We start from the raw sequence: 27186 nt of genomic DNA, 5'->3' as shown, positions 1-27186 counted from the left end.
AGGCCAGCCTCATCCTCCTGGGCCAGCGCTGTGCCCACTTGCCCACGCGGGACCTGTATCACCAGGTTAAAAATGGAAATGGGTCTGGCTTTTTTTTTTTTTTTCCCTTTGAGAAAATCCTAGGCCCAAATAAGGCGAGGGCTGCAGGGAGGCCGGTGAGCTGGCCAAGTCCTCCTGAGCAAGCAAGCAAGTGGCGGCTGGCCCAGGCGGCCTGCATTTGGGCCTCCTCCAAGACTCACCCCGCAGCAGGGCGGCGCACCCCGGGAGCCTATAAGGGCCTCTCCGCCGCCCTGGCTGCTCACTTGACGCCACAGCCGCTGCAGCCCCCTCTGCGCCCACTGCCCCCCACCACCCAGCCATGGAGGCCATCAAGAAGAAGATGCAGATGCTGAAGCTGGACAAGGAGAACGCCATCGACCGGGCCGAGCAGGCGGAGTCGGATAAGAAAGCTGCCGAGGAGAAGTGCAAGCAGGTGATGTAGCTCCGCTGGGCCGCGCCAGGCTGTCCAGCACCCTCTCTGAGCTGGTGAAGTTCTGGGGCGGAGGGTGGGAATCTCAGGAAACCTTAGGACTTGGGAGACCGGGGCTGAGACAAGGGGTGATGCTCTGGCTGAGAGAGAGTAAGGGGACTATTGTCTTCCCTGGAGGGGTCCCTGGGCTGGGAGAGAGGGGGCCGACTGGACCCACTTCCAACAAGGCCAGTGGAAGCAAAGTGAGTGAGAGAGAGAGAGTGGGAAAGTGCGTAAGAAAGGGAGGGGCATTTGTGTGGGCTGCTTGTGTGTGTGTGTGCAAAGACGAGAGTCTGAGGAGGTGTGTTGGGGTGAGGGGCTCACCATGCGGGGTGTGTTAGAAGGGGTGGTTTAGGGCTGCTGTGTGTATGTAGAAGGTATTTTGTGTGTGTCTGAGCATCTGTGTGTCTACGTGTGTTGTGTGCGTTCTGGCTCTGTGGAGACCTGAAGGTGACTGAGAATATGTGTGCCGAGGAAGGCCTGAGTGTGTAGCTGTTGACAGTGGGTGTGAAAAAGTATGGATGTGTTTGTGAGTCTGAGTGTGTGTTGATGCTGGTATTGCCCTGGGTTTTAGGGGAAGAGACTAGCTGTGTGTTCTTGTACACATGTTGACCTGATATTGAAATTGTGTGTGTCAGGGTGAGTGTGTGTGTGTTGAGGTGACTGCATTTGGGCTGGCATGGGTGTGTGTGTGTGTGTCAGGGTATGTGTGCGCCTATTGCATGATTGTTTCTGTTGGGGTATCTGTGTCTGTGTGTGGGTGACAGATCGGGAAGTGTGGCCAAGAGTATGGGGTGTGTGGTGGGGCAGCTGTGACTGGCTGCAATGGCAGCTGATGAGCGTTTGGGGGCTAGGGTGGGTAGAGATTTGAGGGTGAACTTGAGAATCTCAATGTGTCTCTGAGGGTGCCCTTGCTGCGAGCCTGGCAGGGGAAGGTGGGGGTGCCTCTGGCAGGCAGAGGCCCTGGATTCAGAGCTTTGGGGATAAGATTCCCAGGGGGCCTGGACAACAGGGATCCATCAGAGAGCCAATGGAAGGGGGCTGGGCTGGATAGTCCCAAGACCTTGGCGTGGGGCAGAGAACACAAGTCAGTTGTCTGGGTCTGGGTGGTCAGAGCAGCCAATAAGAGGAGGGAAGGGGGTCTTGATCCCTCCCACAGTAGCCTGCCCGACCTGGGGTCAACTGCCAAGCCCTGGGGAGCTTCAGGGTCTCAGATAAGCCCCAGGAGACGCCCAGGATGGTGACACCAAGTGCCCAGCCCTGCCCATCCTGGGCGCCAGGCCAGCTCAACAGGTGAAAGTGCAGGCTCTGAGCTCAGATTGGCCAGGTTCACAGTTCAGGCATTGGGCATGCTTGCTGCATGCTAAGTCACCTCAGTCATGTCTGACTCTTTGTGACTCTGTGGACTGTAGCCCGACAGGCTGCTCTGTCCATGGGATTCTCCAGGCAAGAACACTGGAGTGGGTTGCCATGCCCTCCTCCATGGGGTCTTCCCAACCCAGGGCTTGAACCCAGGTCTCCTGCAACGCAGGCAGATTCTTTACCGCTGGGCCACCAGGGAAGCCGGCTTCACCTCTCTGTGCCTCTGTGGCTACATGTGTGAAATGAGGAAATGACAGTGTTGCTTCCCTTACCACCGTGGGAGGACTAGAGGTGACTAGGCAGGTGGAGCCCTTGGCATGGTACCCGGCATAGTGTAAGGGCTCCATTAACTCAGGGTTCTTTCCTACCCCACCCTACTTCCCCTTTGGGCCTCCCCATCCCCCAGTGTCCCGGAGCTACCCTAAGTGCGCTGTAACATATCCGCACAGGACAGCCCCACCCCCAGTGCTCCCTGCCACAAACCCTCCTCCCTCCCTGGCAAACACAAACGCCCATCCTGTGCTGGCCCTGAGCTGCGGCCTCCATCCATCATTTAGCACTTACCATGAGGGCTTTGAGGCAGGGCATGGCAACCCATTCCAGTATTCTTGCTTGGAGAATCCCCATGGACAGAGGAGCCTGGTAGGCTACATTCCAAGGGGTTGCAAAGAGTTGGACACTGCTGAGCGACTAAGCATTCAGCATGAGGGCTTTAGCCAGGGATTCAGATAAAAGCAATTTAATGGCTCTAATTCGCACTAAGGCGTGAGTGACTGATATAGCATATTCTACCAAAGCAGTTGTTCAGTTGCTCGGTCTTGTATGACTCTTTTGTGACTCCATGGACTATAGCCCGCCAGGCTCCTCTGTCCATGGGATTTCCCAGGCAAGAATACTAGAGTGGGTTGTCATTTCCTTCTCCAGGGGATCTTCCCAACCCAGGGATCAAACCTGAATCGCAGGAGAATTTTTTTACCACTTAACTATGAGGGAAGCCCCAGGGCAGACACAAGTCCCAAAAGAGAAGGCTCCTCAAAGCATCCCACCAGCTGCATGGCCAAGGAGGCAGGGATAGGGTCTCTGATCTCCAACTGGATTTTCATTCTGTTCTTTTTTTTTTTTTTTTTTGCCCAAAGCTGCCTACTAGGGTGGTGCATGCATGCGTGCTCAGTCATGTCCAACTCTTTGCTACCCCATGGACTTGTGCTCACCTCCAGGCCAGATCATCTAACTCTGTAACTAGGGCACATTGCTGCTGCTCTCTCACTGAGCTCCTTCAGTGTTCTCATCTGAGAAATGGGGGCAAATGATGCCTTCTGATAGAGAGTATGTAAGATTCCAGAGGTGCAAAGCAGAAGCCTGAGCCCTATAGAGCAGATAGCCCATTCTGCCTGGGAACAAAGGCAGGAGATCATGAAAGGCTAAGCTTATTCAGAGTGCCTTATGCTTCAGGAGGCCAGAGAGCATGGGTCTTGGGCCAGCCTGACATTCAGGGATCCTGTAGCAAAGCCCCCATTCCAAGCCCTCTCTGCACAGTATGGGAATGGGCTGGGCCTCCCTGGCCTGCTTCCTGCCCACGCCCCTCGCAGGGCAGTGACATCCGCCCCAAACTGGCCTTTGACCTCACATCCTGCCTCAGCCCAGCCCAAAGGCCCCATTTGCAGGGACTAAGGTCTGCCGTCCACGACCTTCCTGGCCATTTTACAGGCAGAGAAACTGAGGCTCCAAGAAGGAAGTGACTTGAGGGAGACCTTGGAGAGCCAGTGTGAGCCTCAGCCTCCCCAGCAAGACAGCACACATCCTAGGTGCTTTGTGTGTGTGCAATTCAGAGGGACAGGAACCCGACCCGTGTCAGCTTTACTTATTTTTTCAGACCTGGCTCCATTATGCAAACTTCTCCTGGGATTCCATGGTGAACATCGAGCCCAGTTCTGTGCTGGGCGATACTGGAGCCCAGAGTGACGTAAGCCTGTTTCACTAAGCGCTCCAGCCCCAGGGGGTGGGCTGTGCTTTGTCACTCAGTAGAATCCGACTCTTTGCAACCGTTTGAACTGTAGCCGCCAGGTTTCTCTGCTGCTGCTGCTAAGTCACTTCAGTCATGTCCGACTCTGTGCGACCCCATAGACGGCAGCCCACCAGGCTCCGCGGTCCCTGGGATTCTCCAGGCAAGAACACTGGAGTGGATTGCCATTTCCTTCTCCAGGTTTCTCTATCCAGGGGATTCTCCAGGCAAGAATACTGGAGAATTTCCTCCTCCAGGGGATTTTCCCAACCCAGGGATTGAACCCACATCTCCTGGGTCTCCTGGACTGTGGGTGGATTCTTTACCAGCTAAGCCATCGGGGAAATCCCTAAGGGAGACAGAGCCAAACACAGAAGCATACCCTTGCCCCAGGGGTCAGGGTGGGGCCAGAGGGTGGGACAGGGACTAGGGGCCTGTCTACTACAGTGCAGACTACCCAGGGGAGGGACCTGGGTGGGGAGGTCAATAGGAGGAGGGCTTGCTGGGCCGTGCACACAGCCTAGCCTAGCGGTCAAGCAAACCAGCTTTGAAGTCAGTCTGACAAGGGTTCAAATGCCCTCTCTAAAGGGCCTCAGGCAGGTCCCATTTTCATTTAGGGACTGTTTACCCTTTTGAGCTTCCCTGGTGGCTCAGATGGTAAAGTGTCTGCCTGCAATGCGGGAGACCTGGGTTCGATCCCTGGGTTGGGAAGATCTCCTGGAGAAGGAAATGGCAACCCACTCCAGTACTCCTGCCTGGAGAATCCCACAGACGCAGGAGCCTGGTGGGCCACAGTCCATGGGGTCGCAAAGAGTCGGACACGACTGAGCGTCTTCACTTTCACTTTCACTTTCCCCTTTTGTGACACTGGCACATTCTAACTGCTTCATAGCCCCCTGCCCACCTTATCACAGTCTCCACCCTTTATTGTCCAGAAAAAGTCATCAAAAACAATCTTGACACCCGCCAAACGAGCCGACACTGCAGAATTTGCCCTCAGTCTTTCATGTTAAAAGAGCACTGTGCCTGGCACACAGCACCAGGAAATGCTGCTATAGAAAAAAAAATTTTTTGGCCACCACAGGCAGGACCTTAGTTCCCTGACAGGGATCGAACCCATGTCCTGTAGTGGAAGCACAGAGTCTGAACCGCTGGACTGTCAGGGGAAGTCCTGCTGCTAAGTCACTTCAGTCGTGTCCGACTCTGTGCGACCCCGTAGATGGCAGCCCACCAGGCTCTGCCGTCCCTGGGATTCTCCAGGCAAGAACACTGGAGTGGGTTGCCATTTCCTTCTCCAATGCATCCTAGCACCTAGGGAATGCTGTACTGTACAGGGCTGGAAGGAAGTCAGGTGGATGTTGGGTCAGGCTGACCGTTTCTTTAAGGAAACTGGCTCATTTTCTCCGTGAAAGCGGAAGTTCAAAAGCAGCTGCCAGGGTGCTGGGAGACCACCAGGTCAAGGCTTCCATTTTGCAGATGACGACAGAGGCCAGAAAGGGGGACAGGGTCAGACAACGGGGATTTGGAGCCTTCCGGGCTCCTTGCCTAGATATCAAGGTCAGGGCCGGTGGACCCTGTTGTAGGTGGAAGCTGCAGCCACCCTCCTCCTCCTCGGATCCCTCACCCCTTTTCCATTCCTCAGCTCATCAGTAAGACACTCAGAAGTCCTGGGAATGGGAGGCTGGAATAGCAGCCCTTTTAAGAATCTGCATGTGTACACACACGCATACATGAAACACATACACAACACACACAGCTCCTGGCACATTTTGCACGTTGTCTCAGGACTGAACAGGAGCAAGCCACTGGGGGCTGCAGAAAAGTAGGTCGGTTAGGAGGGCTTGTTCAGATGTGGGTTCAAATCCAGTGCTGTATGACCCACCGATAGTCACTCCACCTCTCTGGGCTTCCTGCCATCAGGAGGAAGCAGGAGGAGGATGCAGGGCCCATGAGGGCTGTGTGCTCACCTTGGCAGCATGAATAGGACCAGGGGTCAAACCACCTGAGACATAAAGTCAGATCAAAACTTGAGCGGGACCGAGCACCCCAGCCCAAAGTTAGGGGCAGGAGGGGGAGGCGCAGAGGGAAGGAGGGTGACAGAGAAGCTTTCTGAGTTGGCCCTTGACTGGTGTGGTGGGGGGTGATGGAAAGGTTAAGGGGTCTTCATATTCCATCGGACTTCTCAAACTGGGGGTGCCAGGAGGGGGCAAGACTCTCTGGATAAATGAAAAGGACTGAAAATTTGGGGAGTGTTGGGGACATTTTTATTAAACACAAGCCAGACTGGAAGAACTGAAAAGCCCTTACCTGAATCTTCCAAGAAAGTGATCTCTAAGGAGTAGCTCCCTTCCAGTAAGCTTCACAAAGTCCCAGGAGTCGGGGACGGGGGCAGGGGTTGAGCCTTTCAAACCTTCAAGGTATTTTGTGAGAACCACTCTCTTGGGCAATAGGGAACCATGGCAGGTTCCAGGGTGGCTCCTTGGATCAGGAAGATCCCCTAGACAAGGGAATGGCAACCCATTCCAGTATTCTTGCCTGGAGAATTCCATGGACAGAGGAGCCTGGTAGGCTATACAGTTCATGGGGTCACAAAGAGTGAGACACGACTGAGTGGCTAACACTTTCATTTTTTCACTCTTTTGGGCAATAGGGAGCCATGGCAGGTTCTCACCAGAGGTAGGGTCTGGCTGCCAATGTTGGGAAGGTTGAGGGTAGGGGGATGGTCCAGGCCAGAGTATGAGACTCCACCCGGGAGGCTGCAAAATTGAACCCGAGTTTCTAGAAAACGTGGCAGGACTTGTTTCTCAAAAGCTGTGATAGATTCTGCAAGAGTACTGGGGGACCCCCCCAAAATGATAAACACAGCTGGTCCCAGGACAAGGGAAGGATGTGAAAGCCATGTTAACAGGTATGAGTGTTGCATTTAGTGAGTGGGGCAGAACAGTTTTCTCCCTGTTTCACAGATCAGGAAACTTGGATTCTTGGGAGTGTGGGGGGCGCGTCTGCACCGCCAGGACGGGGCCCCCCAGGCTGATGCGTCCCCCGATCTGTCCCCAGGTGGAGGAGGAACTAACCCACCTCCAGAAGAAGCTTAAGGAGACGGAGGATGAGCTGGACAAATATTCCGAGAACCTGAAAGACGCGCAGGAAAAGCTGGAGCTGACAGAGAAGAAAGCCTCCGACGTACGTGCCCAGTAACTGGGGCGCCCGCGGCCGGGCCGGGCCGGGCCGGGCAGGAGCCCGGGGACCGGGCGGGCGGGAAGCGCTCGAGGAAGAGGAGGAGGAAGAGTAGAAGGCGGTGCCTCCCGGCGCTTTCTCCAAATAAGTCCAGAAAAGGGGCACTTTCCAGCAGCTGCGGCCAGCGGTGCCGACGTCAGGCCCTCCCCCAGCGGTGCTGACGTCGGCTGCCCGGCCGGGTGACCTCATCGCCCCGACGGCGGCCGGGCCGGGGGCGGGGAGAGGCGGGGGCGGCCCCGGTGCAGGCAAAGGCTCGGGGGCCGGGGCGCGGCTGCTGCAGCTCTTGCCGGAGCCGAGCCGAACCGAGCGCCCGCCGCTGCCCGCTGCGTGCGCCTCCGCGCCATGGCTGGCCTCAACTCCCTGGAGGCGGTGAAACGCAAGATCCAGGCCCTGCAGCAGCAAGCAGATGAGGCGGAGGACCGCGCGCAGGGCCTGCAGCGCGAGCTGGACGGCGAGCGCGAGCGGCGCGAGAAAGTGAGAGCCCGCGCCCTGGCCCCGCGCGCCCGGGCTCCCGCACCCCCGGCCCCGCCGTCACCCTCCTTTCTTCCCTTTTCCCGGTGCCACCCGCTTCTCGCGCTCCCCGCCCGCCATCCGCTGTCGCCCTCTCCTGATCCCACTTTCAAACCCTCGGGCCCCAGAGCTCCGGATCGCGGACCGGCTGCAGAGACCCCATCCTCCACCGCCATTCTCCTTCCCTGGCCTGGGACGGGGGGAGGGGGCGCCGCATCCGGGTCGGGCGGGGCTGGTGGAGCGGGAAATGGGAGAGATGGGGCGGGGGGGTGGTAAGGCGAGGGTGCGCGATCCAGGAGTGGGGAGTGGAGGTAGGGGGCACCCTGCTGCCTTCCGACTCGCCGCCGCCGGCGCCCGGGTCCGGGCGGGAGAGGGCGGGGAGCTGCGGCTCCACCTAGGAGCGGGAAGTGAGAGTGAAAACGTTGAGCTTCTATTGTCTGGGGTTGGACCGGCCGATACTGGAAGAGGGGGTGGGGGTGCGGGCGCCGCACTTTCTCGCCACCTCCAGGGCTTCCCGGTTCCTGCCGAACTTTCTCAGCTGTTCCCAGGGGCGCGGCGGCGACGTGTCTGCTCCAGGCGGGGGGCGGAAGTTCAGTTTCAGAGCCGCCGGCCTTTCCCTCCCCAGCTGGTCCCCTGCGGGAACGAGGGCCGCGGGACCCTGCCTGGCTCGCGAAGCCCCTTGGAATGTTAGCTCGGGCCCCTAGACCCACGGTCGTTTTGTGTGCGGCCGCTGCAAAATGCGAAGCCTGGGGCTGAATGGGGGCGGGGGGGTCACCGCCCTCTCTCTCTGTCCCTTGATGACCCCTTGGGACGGGACGGGTGGTGGCCACCTCTGGGACTGGAAAGAGATCTGTATTCCAATCCCATCCCATCCCACTTAGTACTTGACTCCTAGGAGGAGCGTGTCTCCGAAGTCGAGGTGACAATAATGCCCTCCCCCCGGTAGGATTGCTGGAAGGGACTGTGGAGGAAAACCTCTCTGCCTGGCACCTACTAGATGCTCTATTCCTGCGCTATTCTCCCCGCATTCTCCCCGTAGAGGGGCTTACAGCCTAGTGGGGGCAAGGGGAGTCAGACAGATAAGGCTGATTACCATGGCGGGCCGCGGGGGTTTGTGTTCTGTTAACTGGGAGCATGACAGGAAGAACCAGCCAGTGGGATAGGCTTCACTATGGAGGGTGAGCAATCTTAGAATAAGTAAGAGTTTGCTGGGACAAGAGACTGCAAAGACTCAGAAAGAAAGTTAGGGGAAGAGTGTGGAGGCCCAGGGTATCAGAAAGCTGGAGTGTTGAGACTCAGGGTGGGGACCCCAGAAGTGGAAAAGATGCCCAGGCAGAGGGCACTGCTGTGGGGATGGACAGATCTGGGTAAGAACCGCCCCCCACTCCCCCAAAGACTTGTTTCCGTGCTGGCTGGAGTCAAAGCCTTTAATCCTGCAAGGGCCGCCTTGGCGTGAAGAGCCCTCAGAAACCTGGTGTAAGCCTCCCAACAGTAGCTGGTTTGGCCTCTTTCACACACGTAACCGGCATAACCCTCCCTCTGATCTCATCCCAAGCCATCTCGCTGGAGGACAATTACTCCTGCTTAAAAATGGCCCTTAGCTTGGAGCCAAGACTTAGGAGTGGGACCATCCAGTTGGGAGGAAAGATGTTTTTGGAAAAGTTTCGAACTTCTTAAAAAGTTCACTTTTCAAAGCGTGCTTCTCTTGGTCAGGAAAAGGGGAGAAAGCCTTAAGAAGGTTCCTGGGCAGAAGTAATGAAGCCCAGTGGGGAGGGGAGGCCTTTTTCAGTCTCTTGTAGAGAAAGCCAAGAGCCGGCGTGTGGCAGACTTCTGGGTCTGCCTCCCGACAGCTGGTTTAGATTTTTGTGTGATTAACCGACATCTTCCTGTTGCTTTGCCACATGTATCTAGCAAGCCTCTTTTACCTTATAAGGAAAATCCTTTGTAGCGTGTAGAAGCTTTGATTGCAGGAAGGGGTGGAGCCCAAAATGACTAGCAGTGACTAGCAGTTTTTCAAGAATACATATATATGTATATCTGTACATAGAAGAATGTATCTCAGAACTATTTCCGTTCCAGATAGTTGAAAATGTGCCAAAAGCATGGTTGTCAGGATTCAGAATCCTCCATAAAAGGAGGGGCTCTTTTAAAAAAAAAAACAAAACCTACTCATGAATCAGGCACCACCGCGTGATCTGAAAAATCAGTGCCTTGACTACTGATGGGTGTGAGGTTTCTTTTTGGGGTGACAAAACTTTTGGAATTAGATGGTGGTGTTGGTTACACAATTTTGTGAGTGTACTAAAAAAACTTGAGGGGAGGAGTCCATTCCTGCCCCAGTTGCTGAAGGAGTGAAGATTCGTCTAATTTTAAGAAGAATAAAAGCACCCACTCTTTGGAAGGAGTGGGTGACATTTCTTAAAATAGCTCATCAGTGGTTTAAATGGATTCTCCAAACTGGTGTTCCGGAGGAAGCTGTGATCAGAAACACCTGGGGGAATTTCCTCTCCTTCCGCAATTAGGATAGTGGAGCTGAGAAAAGTTTCCTGAGTCTGTGTTTTTTCAGCAACTCTGGCCTCATTCTGTTACTCCACTAATTTTTTACAGCCCTCCCCCGTTCAGAGATTCTTTGTCTTGTTCTGAAGAAGCCAGGGTGACTTTATACTTCTCCTGTCGGTTGGGCCCCGTTTTAACCAGTTCTCAATATTCCTAAGTGTGAGGCCTCAAAGCCCCCACAGGACTCAAGAGTGTAGATTTGGCAAGGGAAGAACCCTGGTCTAGGGCTCAAGAAGCTGTTCCCTGCCAGCTCTGAGACACTGAAAAAGACTGTTTCACTTCTCCTGCATCTCTCAGTTTTCCCAGCTGCAAAATGGGTGAGATCCACGAGGATTAAATGGGGGAGAAATCATGGCAGCAAGAGCTGCCCTTTGTGGGACTTCCCACATGCCAGCTGCAATGCCACACCCTTGCATTACAGTCCCCAGAAAGGTATGAAGGAAACAGGCCCTGGGATAGGCTCAAAGCAAGCAGGGAGGCTGCCTGCTCCGTGCCACATGGCTGAACGCTTGCGGAGCAAGGATTCTGACGAGTACGTTTTGATCCTTGAATTGTTGCTCTTATGCATGCCAACGTATTTATTACATTCCTTGTAGGTGAAAAGCCAGTAAAACCGTTCCGCCACCTCTCAGTGCCTGTAACCACATTTTCTTTGCTTTCTTGTATCATTTTGTCCCAACATCTCTCAGGCAGCCTTGATTAAGGATGGAGTTCCAGTCAGGCCGCCCCCACTCAGCACCCCCACTCCCCACTGCCCCAACTGTACGGTCAGCATATAACTGAGGCGTCCAGAGTCCTGCATTTGTCTTACCATTCAGGTGGCTAGGAGCAGACCTTATATGACAGAGTGAGCCGGTTGCTTGGTGGCCTTGCTCTCTAGAAGTCCCATGGAGAGGCCAGCACCATCCTCTTGGAAGATAACAGCTTACTTCTCTCTCTGTCCTGTATTGACTTGAGTGTTGTGCTCACTTGTGTTCAACTCTTTGCAACCCCATGGACTGTAGCTTGCCAGGCTCCTCTGTCCATGGGGATTCTCCAGGCAAGAATACTGGAGCGGGTGGCCATTTCCTCCTCCAGGGGATCTTCCTGACCCAGGATTGAACCCACGTCTCTTGCATCTCCTGCACTGGCAGATGGATTCTTTACCACTGGTGCCACACCAGGGAAGCCCGTAATGACTTGACAGCCTGTCCTGTTGTGGGGAGTGTTCACTGACATTTGGCGGAAAAGATCATATGGAAAATTCACATTGTCCAGAAGAGACAGTCTGAATTCCTTACCGCCTGGATTCCTGGGTGGGCTTTGGTGGGGGAAGTGTGTTAGCTGGAGAAAAGGGCACTGTGTGAGTGGAAGGCTAGCTGACCTTTTTCCTTCTTAACCTGGTTCCACCTCTGACCTCCCTAGGCCGAAGGTGATGTGGCAGCTCTCAATCGACGCATCCAGCTCGTTGAGGAGGAGTTGGACAGGGCTCAGGAACGACTGGCCACAGCCCTGCAGAAGCTGGAGGAGGCAGAAAAGGCTGCAGATGAGAGTGAGAGGTAAGGACGCTTTGAACCTGGTGGCATGAGCGTTTACTTCTGGGAAATTGAGGTCCTGCCATACTGCCAACCTCCCGGAGCTGGGGTGAGAGTCAGTAAGATCCCAAGGACACACGTGTGTACACATACATATAAATGGGCAACAATACCTTGTAAACCATCATGCTGTGTGTGGAGGCATTTGACGTGGCAGTTATGAAGGAAAACTACCACCAGACAGAGGAAGGCAAAAAACGGGCAGATATAAGGCTGTAGCTGCGACTGTCGTCGGCAGTCTGTCCTCAGAGCGCCGTGTCTCCTGTTGTCTCTGAAAGTCACCGTGCATGTGGTTGTCAGCATTCTCAAGACATCGGTTTCCAGGGTGATATGAGAAGACGGGGGATGAAAACTGGAAATGGGCTGTCTGCATGAATGATTATTAGCAGTGCTTCAGGCCTTGGGTCACTGGACAACTGTGTGTCAGGGACATGCACAAAACCACTCCAATTAATGTATTTGCAACTGATAGCACTTCTTACCTCCAGGGCATCCTCCTGCTGCCTCCAGCAGGGTGCTGTGTCCTCTCAAGCAGCACGCCTTGGAGCAGGCTCTGGAGGACTATGGGCAGATTGTGTAATTCACAGAAGTGGCCATCTCTGTGCGATGGTCAGTGGGTTCCTTGTGTGGTGGTGGTGCGGGCTGGACCAGTGGTCCTCACGTATCTGCCACAGCATCACACCAGAAATCTCACTGGACTCATCCACCATGGTTTTCAAGTTTCCCAGGTGGCGCTAGAACCCCCCTCCCAGTGCAACCGATGCAAATTCGATCCCTGGGTCGGGAAGATCCCCTGGAGGAGAGCAGTGGCAACCCACTCCAGGATTCTTGCCTGGAGAATCTCATGGACAGAGGAGCCTGGCGGGCTACAGTCCACAGGGTCGCAAAGAGTCGGCCCTGACTGAAGCAACTTGGCACTCGCGCACCGTAGTTCTCTGGTATAAACTTCTCCCATGGATCCATTCCTGATGGTTCTGTTGCACCCTTACAGAACCTAAAGAGGGGCTAAACCAACTGGAGAATCTTGGAGACTGACTTTCTGAGTTGCCTAAGCGGGAAGTTTCTTTGCCGTACAGTGGAATGGCCCTTAGGGAGGGCGCAGGGCGCAGCTCGGCTCTGCTTCAGCCACTTCATAGAGTGAGAGGGCGGGAGCTCAGGGCAGCCGCCTGGGAGTATGAAGGATCCAGTCACAAGGTGTTCGCAGCTGTGCCTGGGGCCTCAGCTAAGGTGCTCCCCTTGTTCACCGTCAGACCGGCCTGGCCAGGTGTCTCACTCACTTCTCGCACCTCCCCGGGTCAGAAGGCCCCTCGCTTGTCGGTATCATGTTACCAGTAGCCTTTGATGGCACCCTTGTTAGAGACTACTGTTTAGGTGGAAAGAATTCTATACTTGGGAGCTGAAGAATCTAGATTTAAGTCCTTCCACTGCCATTTACTATGGGGCCTTGCTGCTCCTGCTGCTGCTAAGTCGCTTCAGTCGTGTCCGACTCTGTGCAACCCCATAGACGGCAGCCCACCAGGCTCCCCGTCCCTGGGATTCTCCAGGCAAGAACACTGGAGCGGGGTGCCATTGCCTTCTCCTATGGGGCCGTGAGCTAGTCCCTTTGATCGCTCCTTGACTGCAGAGGATTTTCCAAGCTTGCTGATCTCAGGGCCTGGTACAGACACGCATGCTCAGTTGTGTTTGACTCTTTGTGACCCCATGGACTGTGTAACCCGCCAGGCTCCTCTGTCCACAGAATTTTTCAGGTAAGAATACTGGAGTGGGTTGCCGTTTCCTATACTAGGGGATCTTCCCAACCCATGGATCGAACCCAAGTCTCTTGCGCCTCCTGCATTGGCAGGCAGATTCTTTACCACTGTGCCACCTGGAAAGCCCAGTATGGGCCTGGAGAGTGTTTAGACAGTTAGCTGAGAAGGGCAGTGACAGTCCGAATGGAAATGTTTATTAGAAGTATAATAATGGTCCTTTGCTGTGGGCAGGCCCGACACACACTGATACATTATACTCGTTGGCCTCTTCTTTGGAGATATCTGAGTTTACCGTGTCCACTCCACAGAGTGCAGGCCACGGTGAGCTCCATCTCATGGTCAGAAGTTGTAGGCCACTTCCAGCTGTTCCCAGGACAGCGTCCTTCCCCCAGTGGACATATCCACTTCACCTCAGGCCATCCTCACCCATCACTTTGTGGATATCTGCCTCTTACCTGGTCTTCCCGCTGAAGTCCCAGCCACCATTCTGCTTTCCATTCACACTTGTTTTTGAAACCTTCCTGTGGTTCCCTGTTCCTTCGGTGCAAAACCCTTAGCCTGTCATTCAAGCGGCCTGTGGTGCAACCACCCTGACTTCCCTGCCATATTCTTTGATTCCTCTGGGGCTTTCTCTTTTTTTGAACTTTTTATTTTGTATTGGGGTGTAGCCAATTAACAATGTTGTGATAGTTTCAGGTGGAGAGCCAAGGGACTCAGCCCTACATATACATGAATCCATTTTCCCCCAAACCCCGCTCCCTCCCAGGCTACCACATAACATTGGGCAGAGTTCCCTATGCTATACAAAAGGTCCTTGTTAGTTATCCATTTAAAATCTAGCGGTGTGTGTATGTCCATCCCAGACTCCCAAACTATCCCTTCCCCCCACAGCAACATAAGTTTGTCTTATAAGTCTATGAGTCTCTTTCTGTTTTATAAGTTCATTTGTATCACTTCTTTTTAGATTCCACATATAAGGAGTGTCATACAATATGTCTCCTTTTCTGTCTGACTTGGGCTTCCCTTGTGACTCAGGTGGTAAAGAATCCACCTGCAATGTGGGAGACCTGGGTTTGATCCCTGGGTTGGGAAGATCCCCTGGAGAAGGGAAAGGCTACCCACTCCAGTATTCTGGCCTAGAGAATCCCATGGACTGTATAGTCCATGGGGTCACAAAGAGTCAGACACGACTGAGCAATTTTCATGTCTGTCTGACTTACTTCACTGAATATGCCAACCACTAGCTTCATCCATCTTGCTGCGAATGGCATTATTTCATTCTTTTTAAAGGGTGAGTAATATTCCATTGTATGTGTGTATCTCATGTTCTTTATCCATTCTCTGGGGCTTTCTTGTATAGCTCTCTCTCTCACTGAAGAATACCTTTCCTCTCCTTGTTCACTTGTGGACTCTTTTCTGGGAAGCCCCTTGTGACATACAAACGCACCCTCCCTACCCCACTTCCCACCCCAATGCAGCAGAATTCATCATTCCCACAGCCAGGCCAGCCCAGACTTTCGATCAGATCCTGGTAACTTGGCGTACAAGTCCCCCTTGTTACTAGTTAGTGAGAGACTATAGGAGTGTGGACTCCGGACCCACATCACCAGGGTTTGAATCCCAGCTCTGCCTCTTACTGGCTGTGTAACCTTGAACAAGTTACTTAGCTCCTCTATGCCTCAGTTTCTTCCTCTGTAAAATGGGGGTACTGTACCTATTTCTAGGGATGGGGGTTGTGACATTTAAAAAATGGTGCCTGGCATCCTGCAAAGATGCACGTGTGTGTGAGCAGCTGTAGTCTCCTCTTTGGAGTGTGGTTCTTGGTAGGTGTCAGTGAAGTGTTTAGATGAGCAGATGCCTGGAGGTGTGCAGTGAGGTGGTGATGTGTGTTTGGAGGCAATGACAAGTTCTGCTCCTCGCAGAGGGATGAAGGTGATAGAAAACCGCGCCATGAAAGATGAGGAGAAGATGGAGATTCAGGAGATGCAGCTTAAAGAGGCCAAGCACATCGCCGAGGAGGCTGACCGCAAATACGAGGAGGTGAGTGGCAGGGAGTGGGGCTGGTGAATGGCAGTAGCAGGAAGTGGGGAGGAAATGGACCTGTGATAGGGAAAACCCTGGGGCCGCCTAAAGGAAGCTCTTGGTCAGCTCAGCTGTCCTTCTGCATCCACATCTGTTTTTTTCCGAAGACAGCCACTTGGCTAGGAAACCGTATCTCCACAATGCCAGAAGTCCTGGGAAATTCTGTGACACTCAGACAAGTGGGGACTTAGACTTAAAGGGGAAACGAAGTGATCAGATCCCTTTTTTTTGTCCTCCAGCTGGGCGTTAGGCTAAAATGGGGAATTGTGGTCCCTGGCTGTGGGTCTTCAGACCACGAAAGCTCAGTTGCTCCTTCTGCCTGTCCGCACAGCCCCGTCTCTTCCTTCCCCTTCCTGGGGCCCACAGGAGAGAATTTAGGTTTGGAAATTAGACCTGGAGCAGCAGCAGAAAGCCCCAAGGTTGCTGGATGTGGCCTTGCTGTTTGCGCCAGGTGGGGGTGGGGTATCCTATTAGATGTGGGCCTTGGGGGTGTCTTAATTGGTCCTTCCTGTTTCTGCAGGTAGCTCGTAAGTTGGTCATCCTGGAGGGTGAGCTAGAGAGGGCAGAGGAGCGTGCCGAGGTGTCCGAACTGTGAGTGGCAAAGCGGGGTTGGGTGGGGCCCAGCTCAGCTCTGGACATGGTGGATGGCGGGTGGTAGGGGAGCTGGGAGGGAGTAAGTTATGTTGGGAATTGATACCGACCAGGGCCTCTGGTCAAGTGGATGGGTGTCTGGGACTCATCCATCAGTCCCTCCTCTTTGCTTCCCTGGCTGACAGAGAGTGACAGGCAACCGTTTGTTCTCACCGCCCTGGGAAGTACTGCCCACGAGTTGACTCTTACCACAGAGGTATTGGGAATACCTTTGTGTGTCGGGCAGTAGCGAGAAGCCCAGAAGTCCCATTTTCCCAGAGAGGAATCCTTAGGAGGCTGTGCCTTCTTAAGGGAACACTGAGGGCAGACTGCCGTGTCTGTGTCTAAATGCCTTGTTGTTGATGTCATTGTTTGGCTAGGACACATTCTTGGTGGCGAGGAAAGGTGAGAAGCTTGACCAGAGTCCCCACAAGCTCCCCTCCCCCACCGCCACCACGAAACCCCAAAAGCCTCTCCCCTCAGACTCGGGTGAGGAATCAAGCTCCCCAGAGCATTCCCGCAGTGCTGAGAGAGATCTGGTTTCCAAAATCCGTTCCAGGCCTGTTTCCTGGCGTGTCCGGTGTAAACTCGGATTGCCTTCTCCCAGCCTCCTGCACTGCGTCTCATTCTTAAACACCTTCCGGACTCAGCCTCATCAATCGTGGATTTCACAAGTCCCTGTTGCCTCAGACTTGGCAGGAGCCCAAGTCCCAGGAGCTTTACAAACCTCCTAAATACTCCTTGGCCTGCCGCGCCTTTGCCTGGCACGATGGGGTTTTGACAAGTACTGTGTCTCAGAGAAAGCCATTAACATTTTCCCCCACATTCCTTCTGGGGGCCCCTGGCAGTGCGGATTCCTCCTTTTGAAAACTTCTTTTAGGAGACTGCGGTTTGTACAAAAAGATAAGACACCAAAAATCCTCTTTTGTCTTTGGGCAGAAAATGTGGTGACCTGGAAGAAGAACTCAAGAATGTCACTAACAACCTGAAGTCACTAGAGGCCGCATCTGAAAAGGTTGGTGGTTGGCTTGAGCTGGAGGGTGATTTGCTGGACTTTTTTCTTCCCCCTAGGAACGCAGGAGCATGCCAGCGTATCGGGGATCTGACCTGTATTTGCTAACAGTAGCTTTGGTACCCAGCAGCCAGGTTTTTTTCTCCTATAGAAAAGGGTGTCTGATGGCTAGATTTCCCTCTTTCATAGGGTCTTAATGCCAGCTTTTATCTCAACCTCCTACGAAGGTGGACTGATTTATCTATTTATTTATTTTGGCCATACAAGGCAGCATGTGGGATCTTAGTTTCCCGACCAGGGATCAAACTATACTCCCTGTAGTGGAAGTGAGGCGTCTAAACCTCTGGACCACCAGGGAAGTCCCCTGAAGATGCATTTAGAATCTGAGATCGGGACCTGGTCAGGCTCATATTAGGGAATTCTGAGCCTCATCATATAAATACAGAGCCTCTCTCTCAACCAAATCCCCAGGTTCCTCCAGAAATACTTCTTAGAAGGTTGAGCAGCAATCACAGGTGGAATTGGGCTTTTTTGTTGTTGTTGCTGAAATAGTACCCAAAGCAGTCATTACAGGAGAAAGCATTAGTCATTACATTAGAGAGAACGTACAGACCCGTCCGTGACCTTCCTTCCCTCCCCTCCCAACCCCTGCTGTTGAGTTCCCCTTTCTCAGCTCTTCCTCACTCTCCCTCCTCCTACTCCCCTCCAGTTGCATTGAACTTCAGTTTCACAGACATTCCATGTTGGTCACTTCCAGTGCTTTCTTTGAACCTTCTGTCCAGTCAGCCTGGAGTGGCTGCTCCCTTTTCTCTCTGCTTGGCAACCCCCTGTTCACCCCTCCCGGATTGCTCATCTAGGTTAGGTATTTCTCAGCTGCATAGCCCCACCTACTTCTTTCCCTATCATGAGGGTTGATCACATTTATTATAATTAATTGCATGCCTTCCTTGCTAGATTGTAGAGACCGGGACTCTGTTGGTCTCATTTAGAGCTGTGTCATTAGTCCCAGTGTGGTGCCTGGTGGGTATTTCATGCTGGGATAGTTGGTGAATAAATGTGGGTATGCCAGAGACTGGTCACTGGGAGAGATGCTGCGGTGATCTTCTGCTCTTAAAGAGCTTGTAGTCTAGTTGAGTAGAAGGGTTGACAAAGTAACCAGGGTGTGGTAGGGCTTCCACAGAAGGACTCTGGAAAAGCTGCGAAAGGTGTCGCAAGGAGGTGACCCTAGAAAAGACCGTAGAGGCTTCCCTGGTGGCTCAGTGGTAAAGAATCCGCCTGCCAGTGCAGGAGACAAGAGTTTGACCCCTGATCTAGGAGGATCGCACGTGCAGCTACGTTTATGCACCACAGCTACTGAGCCTGCGCTCTAGAGTCAGGAGCTACAACTGCTGAAGCCTGAGCGCCCCAGAGCCTGTGGTCTGCAACACAAGAAGTCACCGCAGTAAGAAGCCTGTGCAGTGTACCTAGAGAGCAGCCCTCCTCACTTGCTACAACTAGAGAAAGCCCTCACAGCAAGGAAGACCCGGCACAGCCAAAAATAAGTAAAATTATTAGAGGGGGAAAACAGAAACTATAGAGCAGGATGCCGGCCTGGAGCTCATATTCCAGAATCAGGTTCGAGCTGTGGTTTGGTCAGGTGGTAGCCATGTGACCCTTGACAAATTAGCTAGCTTCCGTGACTCTTTCCTAATCTGTACACTGAGATTGGTGCTAACGACACAGCTGGCAGATGATGAAGGCTGGCTAATACTCACCTGCGTTGAGCCTTGAAAGGCAAACATACCTTCTGACAGACAGTAGCAAGGAATGGGACATTCCATGCCTGGGGGCCCAGACATAGGCAAGGGCTGGGAGACCAGAGAGTACTCCGAAGAGGGTTAGGAAGTGGCGGGAAGCTGGTGGGAAGTGGGGTTGGAAACCCAGACTAGGCCAGCTGCTGTGGAGGGCCTTGAGAGGCATGTTTCCATTCACTCATCTGCCTCTGTCTTCATCACACATGTATCTTGAGTTGTCAGCTCAGGTCCTGAGATCAGTCCCATCCCAGAGGGATCCCCTCCCATTTCATCTGCCTGGAAAGGTGCCTGTCTCTACTTTGCTTCTTAGGCAGGTTCATAGCTTCAAGCATGCACTTTTCTCCAAGCATCAGGGAATGTGCATTCTCTTGTGCTTTCCTCCTGCTCCCTCCGTTTTAAAAAGTAGTGTTTTGATCTCTACCGCAGTATTCTGAAAAGGAGGACAAATATGAAGAAGAAATTAAACTTCTGTCCGACAAACTGAAAGAGGTGAGTGTGATTCCCACCCAGCTGGCTCAGGATTCTCCTGGGGTTGGTCTTGAAGCAGTCCTGGTGACTCCTTTCTTCTGCCCTAGGCTGAGACCCGTGCCGAATTTGCAGAGAGAACAGTTGCAAAACTGGAAAAGACAATTGATGACCTGGAAGGTATGAAATCACCATCTAATTGTGTTTGCTCTGCCTCCCCCTTACACAACACATCCACAGTCAGGGGAAATCTGGAAAGGCTGGTTTGGGCTTCATCCACGTCAGGGGAGCAGAGTGATGTCACATCTGGAAGTCTGGAGCCCTGGGACGGGACAGTGCAAAATCAGATTCAAACTAGTGTTGCCATTTTTCCAGAACTAAAATATTTCTGCGTAATTAACTCCATATGTAAGTACAGAGATCCAAATATGGCTGATTTTTTAGCTCTTTCGAGTTTCCTTCAATTTGCTCATTTCTGAGACGCCTCACATTTTTTAAATGCCTTGCATGTTTTATGGAAACTCTCTCCCAGAGAGCGCAAAGCTTATCACAATATGAGAAAATGGAAATTTAGAGACCGTAGAGACCTGAATAAAGACTCCAGTCTGTGAGTCTGGTGCCCACGTATCCCAGAATTTCTTGAAGTGTTTCATCTTTAAAAAAAATTCTGCCCTGTGCTCTTCGCGGAGTCACCCGGAAATTCCAGAATCCTGGAATTTCAGTTCTCCCAAACTGCCTGTCCCACCCAGAAAGGGTACAGAACTCGTTCTTCAGACCCTGTGTCCCAGTATTTGGTTTGAGAAGTGAGGTTTCCATATAAGGCAAAATGCCCCCATTCCAAAGTATGACCTTTGGACTGGATGACATCACTGCAAAGTCAAATAACCTGGGATGGGAGACTGGTGGGGAGAAGCTCTCACCGGTTCTAGTCACCACTCTTTCTAAAGTTTCATTATGGCTGGTCCCCTGCAGAGCTTCACTCCACTTAGAAATCACTCCGTAGGTCTTATGTTTTCTCGTTTGTTTCATGAGACGCAACCTTGTCCTAGTTCGCGCTTTGTTCTCTGTTGTTTTCTTCCTCTCAATGTGTGGCTCTCCATTCCAACCCTCGCCTTCTAGCCCCTGTACGTCTTCTGAACTCTCTCCTTGGGGACCTCTGCGCTCTAGATGAGCTGTACACTCAGACGCTCACATACAAAGCTACCAGCGAGGAGCTGGCCCATGCTTTCACCGACACGACCTCTCTCTGAGGTGGCTGGGGTGCCACCCTCTGTCCTAGCAATACTGAAGTCTGCCTTCTCACTGTGGTGCCTCCACTCCTGGGGGCTTCTAGAAGTTCCAGTTTCCTGCCTCCTGGTTTGATCTTTCAAGCCTGCTGCTGCTGCGTCTGTGACTGTGTGACTGAAATAAAGACAGACCATCCTCATCTTCATGCCCTCTCATTTTCATTTTCTCCACTTGCTGCCTTTGAGCCATAGCCTGAGGGATTGCAACCAAAAGTGAGTGGTTCACGTGAAGAGCTGGTTTCAAAAAAGAAAATTATGCTCATATGATTCTTTTCTGACAACATAAAAACAAGAGCCAACTTGGCCTGAGCTCTCAAATGCAGTAGCTATCTGTATCTGCATGCCACTAGCGGTTTTTCCCTACATAGAAATTGTTTTGAATGGAGACTCATCCAACCTCTTGAGCAGCTTAAGAGAATCAGCAGAACATGCAAAAACCAGCGGGCTTATCTCTAAAAAAAAGCTACCTTGGGATGGAACTTCATCTGTGCATTCAAACAGCGGCAATAGCATTTTGGTCTCCTTAGTCCTTTTCTCTTGTTTTTTTCTGTGTTATACTTGAAGAATGGTGTCTGGGCTTCCCGATGTCTTCATTGTTCATGAAGCACCTCTTCAGCTCCCAGTTGTGGGAGGCAGCTCACCAGAGAAGCTCACCTCTATTCCTTACCCTTAGAAAACAACTCTGTAAGGAATTAAAGGGCATCCCATAGCAGGGCAAGGGAATGGAAGCTGCTAGAATGCTGAACAAAGGAACTGAGGTGATTCTTGAGTTCCAAAGCAACTTTCCTGAGCAACACGTATCTCCCCTCATAGTTAACTAGAACCAGGAACTTTGGTTTAGTGAGGGCTCATGAAGTTTGTGCAGAGAAGGCAATGCCACCCCACTCAAGTACTCTTGCCTGGAAAATCCCATAGACGGAAGAGCCTGGTAGGCTGCAGACCATGGGGTTGCTAAGAGTCGGAAATGACTGAGCGACTTCACTTTCACTTTTCACTTTCATGCACTGGAGAAGGAAATGGCAACCCACTCCAGTGTTCTTGCCTGGAGAATCCCAGGGACAGGGGAGCCTAGTGGGCTGCCGTCTATGTTGTCGCACAGAGTCGGACAGGACTGAAGCGACTTAGCAGCAGCAAGCAGCAGCATAAAGTTTGTGTGTGGGTGTTAAAAACCTCTAGCGACCAAAAGCTCATCAGTTTCCCCAAGAGAATCCACAAATTTCAAATAATCTATCCGGTCTTCCCCTGTACCCCACCACCACCACTGCCTCAAATTGTCCCAGAAGCACTAACATTTTGAAGTCCAAGCCATCTTCTAGATTGCCCCTTGAACCTGAAGGTGGCATGAAAACCTCTGAGTAGATCATTTATTTTTGGTCACCATAACTTATTCCTCATCCAGTAATTTTTTTATTCAGGTGGGAACCTTTGTCACAATTCTTTATGTCCATTCCTGCAAAATACAACTTTACTAAACTACCCACACCCTTCCACCCCCAACTTTGCTCTGTTCTTACCTTCCCCCCTGAACTTCTGCATAAACCACTCCCCTCACATATTGCCATGAGTGTGACCCTGGAAAGATTAAATGGTATAGGGGTGGATGTTTTTTGTTTGCTCATTCCACGTATTTGTTCCTAGGATTTTTCCAGACATATGTAGCCTCCACCCTTTGAAATAACTGCAGCCCTGCCTATCCAGTCATTCTACCTAACTAATCACCTAGGTGGAACTTCAGAGATTAGGGCTATGGTCGATCTGCTACTACCTGTTGACAGTGTGGTGGGGTGGGTGGAGGGCGGGGTTTGCTGTCACACTTGTCAAGGGCAATTAACACTTTAAGGGACTCTTACTTTCTCTCAGACCTAATAACAAAGTAGAGGCCAGGGAATCCAAGTGGCAAGGTGAAGTGAGGTCGGGATTTGGAGTTGGGATACCTTGCTTTGCACCCCAGCTCTGCCATTTGAGCTGTCTAGCCTTTTTCTGCAAAAATAAAAGTGATAGCTGAGTTCTTGCGGATTAAATGAGATAACTGAGAAGAAATGGGTTTGCATGCAGTAGGCACTCAGATAGTGTGTTAACCCAGGTCTCTATTCTCTGACAGAATCCTCCCAGACCGTAAGGCACTAGTTTTTTCTTAAAGGATCACATCGAATGAAAGTTCAGTAGGTGTAGTTGAAAGGTGGCCATCTTTTGCAGTCGTTTTCTTTCTGAATATTTCCAAGCTGATCATATCACATTTTATGAGGTATTTTGCTTTCCTCTGGTATTTTAATGAGTCTTGGCCTAGTCCCTTATCAGCCATTCCTCATTGCAAACCAGTTTTCTCTCGTGCTCTGTCATGCATAGCTCTAGGTGGCATCTTAGAGTTTTGTTGATTTGTTTAGTTTGGGGAGGGGGGGTTGTTTGCTTTTTCATTTGTTTCATCAGCTCAACCATTTAATAACGTACCACAGAGTTGGACACAACTGAAGCGACTTAGCAGCAGCAGCAGTCTGGCTTAAATTTCAGTCATTTTGCATTTACCTGGAGTTTGACTGCTGTAGACACATAGATGGACATGTAGAAACAGTAACACAATTATTCCTGGAATTTAAACATCTATTCTCAGAAGCTCCAAAGGAAAGATGGGTTACAGGATTATATTTCCCTTCCATAAGTTCAAGGACTAACCAGCACTAGAGAGAAAATGTATTAACTCATCCGTATCTCAGACTAAAAGCTTATGTTTGTATAGCATTTTATAAGTTCTGAAGCATTTCTCATTTGTTTCTCATAATAACCCTCTGCCACACAATGGTATTACCCTCATTTGACAGATGGGGAAACTGAGACCTAGAAAGTTTAAATGACTTAGGTTAAATGGCATTTACTTCATGGGGCTTAAATCCAGGTGTTCTGACTGTAGGATTGCCAGATTTAGCATATTAAAATACAGGGCACCCAGTTAAATTTTAATTTCAGATAGGCAATGAATAAATTTTGAGCATAAGTGTATTTCAAGCAACATTTGCAATACACTTCCATTAAAAATTTTATTTATATGAAATTCAAATTTAACCAAGTACCCTGTATTTCATTTTCCAACCCTATCTAACTCCCAGATTTGGTATTTAGTATCCAGAAGTTCATGGTGTTCTATGATTAAAATGCAAAGTACTTTCTCTGCTCTTTCACTCTGACAATATGGAGTTTAGAAACTCCCCCCCCTTTTAATAAAGATGCTTATTAATTTTTTTCCCTCATTCTTAATTTTCACCAGAAAAACTTGCCCAGGCCAAAGAAGAGAACGTGGGCTTACATCAGACACTGGATCAGACACTAAACGAACTAAACTGTATATAACCAAAACAGAAGAGTCTTGTTCCAACAGAAACTCCAGAGCGCCGTGTCTTTCTCTTCTCTTGTAAGAAGTTTCTTTTGTTATTGCCTCTTCGCTTTGCTGGAAATGTCAAGCAAATTATGAATACATGACCAAATATTTTGTATCAGAGAAGCTTTGAGCACCAGTTAATCTGTTCCTTCCTGTTTTTCAAAATGACACCAGTTTTTTCAGGTCTATTTTTATCCTTAAATTGCATCTATTCCTAAGGTAGGCAGGGTATTTCATATTGAGCATACATACTCTCTTTTAAGACTGAGGGCATTTGGTTCCTGGGAGAATAGACAACCCCACACTTTGAAAACACAGATTCTGATGTCTAGTCATGGGTCAGTTTAAAATGTTGGAGAATGTCCACCGTTGGTCACGTGATAGGAGGCCAGGGATCATCACATTAAAATGGGTGGGGATTTTCCATCCAGACCCAAAAAGGCGGGGGTGGGGTTACTGTGGGAAGTCATAAACCACGGACAGGTTAATCTGATCATCCCGGCTCTTTTCCGCACCCCACCATGCAGAACAGAACAGACATCCTCTGAGCAGTCAGCATGAGAATGCTTAGAAAAGAGTCATAATAATTACCCAAATGTGTTTTGGGTAGATCCTTGATATGCTCTTCTATATGTTTCTTTCAATCTAAAGTTTTTTGAGGAGCTGATGTCTTATTCCAATAATGACCCATGCTTATCTGCTCTGATATGAGGCCATCTACTCAGGAGGAATGAATGTTGGAGAATTCAGTCCTATTCAGAGAAGCAGTCTTTTTCAAAACCATCAGTAATTGAGCAAGACTGTTTTTCTGTGAACAAATATTAGGCAGAATGGCTCTCTCAGACAGCAAAGTAAAAACTAAAAAATTGGCGTAACTTCATCTCTATACTCGAGAGAATGGCAAATTGGAGATTTACTTATCTAGAATTTTAATTCCTTCTTCAGGACCAAGTTAATGAAAGACCAAGAAACTCCTGATTAAACTGGATATGGAGTATTTTATACACAGGGCTGCACAAAATGTGTTATATTTTGTTATATTTCTGCTTTCTCCGTTAACATCTCAGAGCTGAAACATTCCACATTCCCCAGCAGTGTGGGGGCCAACTCAAGTTTACAATTCTGACTAAAAAAATCACCCTGCTTATAGCTTATCTGAATCCTCTGCCCCTCACTCCTATTTATTAAGCGCCACACTACCCAGGAGATACACTAGCAAATTGTGCAATTGAATAAAACCCACACTTTCCATTTAGATTCTTGCAACTGTATCATATGTAATAGTATCACTTTTTCTACATTTTGGTCAAATAAATTTTTACATAAACTCCAATTTGTGTGAATTTTAGAATGTGTGGGGACAAAACACAGCATTTTGGTTCAACAAATGTGAATGGGAAAATGCCAACAATTCAACAAATGTTATTTGCTGTTTACATGACTACCTGATATAAGGATTATGATCTCTATATTACAGAGGAGAGCTCTTTGCCTTAGTAACTCAAACCTCTGGTCCGCTGTCATCTCCAATCCTGCCTACACCAGACTAAAAGGATGAGAAAGGTTTTAATAGGTAAGACAGGAGCAGGAAAGATGGTCCCTGTCGCTTGAGTCAGGAAAGCACAAGGCGGGCCTGAGTAAGGTTTTCTCTATGTTAACACTTATAAAGGAAGGGAGTAGGAAAGCTGGAAGGTAGGCAGTGTCCATGTTGATGAGAGCCTGAACTTAATTTGGTTAGGAGTGGAGAGCCACTGATCAGTAATCAATAAATTGAAGAAATTACTTAGGAACATCCACTTAGCATTCATTGTCAGAGGACTAGAGTGAGGGTAAACTAGAGACAGGAAGATGAGCTAGGACAGTATTTCAGTTAACCCAGGATATTGTGCTTGCCATAATGGAGTAAGAAGGGAGAAGTGATCTGAAGGAAAGTAATCTGAAGACTTAGTTTATTGGTTGGCAGGAACTTAAAGAAGAACCTAAAGGAGAAGACTCTTGAGAGTCCCTTGGACTGCAAGGAGATCCAACCAGTCCACCCTAAAGGAGATCAGTCCTGGGTGTTCATTGGAAGGACTGATGCTGAGGCTGAAACTCCAATACTTTGGCCACCTGATGTGAAGAGCTGACTCATTTGAAAAGACTCTGATGCTGGGAAAGATTGAGGGCAGGAGGAGAAGGGGACGACAGAGGATGAGATGGTTGGATGACATCACCAACTCAATGGACATGGGTTTGGGTGGACTCCGGGAGTTGGTAATGGACAGGGAGGCCTGGCGTGCTGTGGCTCATGGGGTCGCAAAGAATCGGACGCAACTGAGCTACTGAACTGAACTGAACTGAAAGAAGAAAAGGTCAAAGATGACTGCAGTTTCACTACCTGAATTGCTTTGATATTTGCTCTAAGATCTGATCTTGAGGAAGGAGAATAGGGAATCAAAAGGAGAAATGAAAGCCTTTAAGATATTAAGGCAAACAATTTTTTTGTCACCTAGTACAATCAAAAACATTTCCTTCATTTTAATTCAAGTTACGCTGACACTGTGAGCTTGTTAAACTGGTAGATCGAATGAAGTATAATGCAGTCCTCTACCCTACCATTGCTAGAGTGCCCTACCGTTGCTAGATTGAAGTTCCTTATCTCCCCCCTACCCCCTTGGGCTGTCATCTAATCTCAGTATACCGTTTTAGTCATCCTGGTGCCTCAGCACTTAATACAAGTAATGTTTGTTAAACTGACCTGTCTCAGCTCTTCGGGAGTACCCAATCCCATGAAGTGTGAGTGGGACAGAGGTGAGGTTAGGACCAGATTGTGAAGACTTTATCCTGCCGATAGACCATGGATGGATAAGGGATAAATGTTTTAGACTAAGCACACTGAAGGGCAGACTCTGGATTAGACAATGATTGGGGAGACGAGTGGAGAGATGTGATCTGACAGGCAACAGAGATAGAAGGACAAGATTTAAGAGCCATTTAGAACCTCTAAAAACCAGGCTGTGAAGGATGAAAAAGTATCAAAGCAACTTAGGTCTCACTCAGAAGCTAACT

The 27186-nt window shown here is 50.5% G+C and overlaps 1 protein-coding gene across 4 annotated transcripts; it reads left to right on the top strand.

Moving 5' to 3' along the window:
* Positions 1-288: 288 nt before the first annotated feature.
* On the top strand, positions 289-25471 carry TPM4 (tropomyosin 4). Of its 4 annotated transcripts, none has more exons than XM_061421756.1 (9): positions 289-472; positions 6930-7055; positions 11580-11713; positions 15423-15540; positions 16103-16173; positions 17152-17227; positions 19444-19506; positions 19593-19662; positions 20650-24021. In XM_061421756.1, the coding sequence occupies exons 1-9, from the start codon at positions 359-361 to the stop codon at positions 20730-20732; spliced, it is 855 nt and encodes a 284-aa protein (XP_061277740.1). In that variant the 5' UTR covers positions 289-358; the 3' UTR covers positions 20733-24021. The 4 variants fall into 4 exon arrangements, with proteins under 4 accessions (XP_061277740.1, XP_061277738.1, XP_061277739.1 ...); XM_061421754.1 differs by lacking the exon at positions 20650-24021 and adding an exon at positions 24028-25471 and having other exon boundaries at positions 296-472; XM_061421755.1 differs by lacking the exons at positions 289-472; positions 6930-7055; positions 20650-24021 and adding exons at positions 7291-7583; positions 24028-25471.
* Positions 25472-27186: the final 1715 nt, after the last annotated feature.

This window comes from Bos javanicus, chromosome 7 (genome assembly GCF_032452875.1).
Source record: "Bos javanicus breed banteng chromosome 7, ARS-OSU_banteng_1.0, whole genome shotgun sequence".
Taxonomy (NCBI): domain Eukaryota; kingdom Metazoa; phylum Chordata; class Mammalia; order Artiodactyla; family Bovidae; genus Bos; species Bos javanicus.
This window is presented reverse-complemented; position numbering and strand designations above follow the sequence as displayed.